General features: G+C 46.2%; 1 protein-coding gene across 1 annotated transcript in view; it reads right to left on the minus strand.

Moving 5' to 3' along the window:
- Nucleotides 1–589, minus strand: part of PDE4B (phosphodiesterase 4B) — a 533,173-nt gene extending 532,584 nt beyond the window's left edge. The window contains exon 1 of the mRNA XM_044671593.1: nucleotides 548–589. Coding sequence (XP_044527528.1) covers nucleotides 548–589 — 42 coding nt within the window. The remainder of the gene's footprint in view (nucleotides 1–547) is intronic.
- Nucleotides 590–1,078: the final 489 nt, after the last annotated feature.

The raw sequence follows: 1,078 nt of genomic DNA on the forward strand, positions 1-1,078 counted from the left end.
AGAAAGAAAGAAAGAAAGAAAGAAAGAAAGAAAGAAAGAAAGAAAGAAAGAAAGAAAGAAAGAAAGAAAGAAAGAAAGAAAGAATAAGAAGGGAAGGAAGAAGAAGAAGGGAAGGAAGAAGAAGGATGAAAGGAGGGAGGGTCAGAAAGGGAAGAAGGAAGGAGGGAAGGAGGGAGGGAGGGAGGAAAGAAGCACCTACTACGTTTCAGGCACTAAGCTAAGCTTTTCACAAACATTATCCCAATGCATTGAGCAATGGATTCTGAGAACCTGAATCCAAGCTCCATCTCTGATGTTTATGCTTTTTTATAACATTGGAAGATTCATTTGAGCACCCTGGGCCTCAGTTTGCCCATCTGTAAGAAATTATGTGGTCGAACCAGATAGCCTAGGTTCTAGGAGTTCCCTTGTGGCCCTAGATCCAGGATCTTATGAAATGTGGCTCTCTGTTCCCTGAGCCTTCATTCCTCCTTGGCTCTCCTCCTTCCACAGCTTCCATACTAAATGGCCCAAGGAGGAAATGGGAAAACTTCTCCGGAGACCTTACCTCCTCAGCAGTCACTGTCATCACACTCCTGCTTTTCTTCATTATAAATGGGAAAAAAGGCCCCTCGTACAACACCTGTTATTCACTCCAACTCTTCTGGCACTTGTCAGCACCTACAGGGAAGAAGGGAGACCAGATTGACAGCTCAGTCCCGCGGGGTAAGTACGAGTGTGCGGCTGGCTCACCTCCAGCTCACCTGGGGAAGTCGGTGGTGCTGTCAGTGGAGGATGAGAGCAAAAGTTCAAGGCTTTCTCTGTCACTTCAGAGCCCCCCTTCCTGATGTCAAACACCCTCCGCCTCCAGTCAAAAGTCAGCTCTTTGAGGTTTGTGACTGTCACCCCAGTGCCTGGCACAGCTGAGGCGGTGAGTAATTGCTTGGTGCATTACACTGGATTAGATGGAACTAGCCTAGGTATATATGCAACATAAAATAAGTCTCAAAAGACTCAGAAACAAGGAAAGGAACAATTAGATTCACCAAGCTCACAAAATCAGAGCGATTCCCTACAGCGACAGGTCATAGGTCCTTAT

This window comes from Gracilinanus agilis, chromosome 4, assembly GCF_016433145.1.
Source record: "Gracilinanus agilis isolate LMUSP501 chromosome 4, AgileGrace, whole genome shotgun sequence".
NCBI classification, from domain to species: Eukaryota; Metazoa; Chordata; class Mammalia; order Didelphimorphia; family Didelphidae; genus Gracilinanus; species Gracilinanus agilis.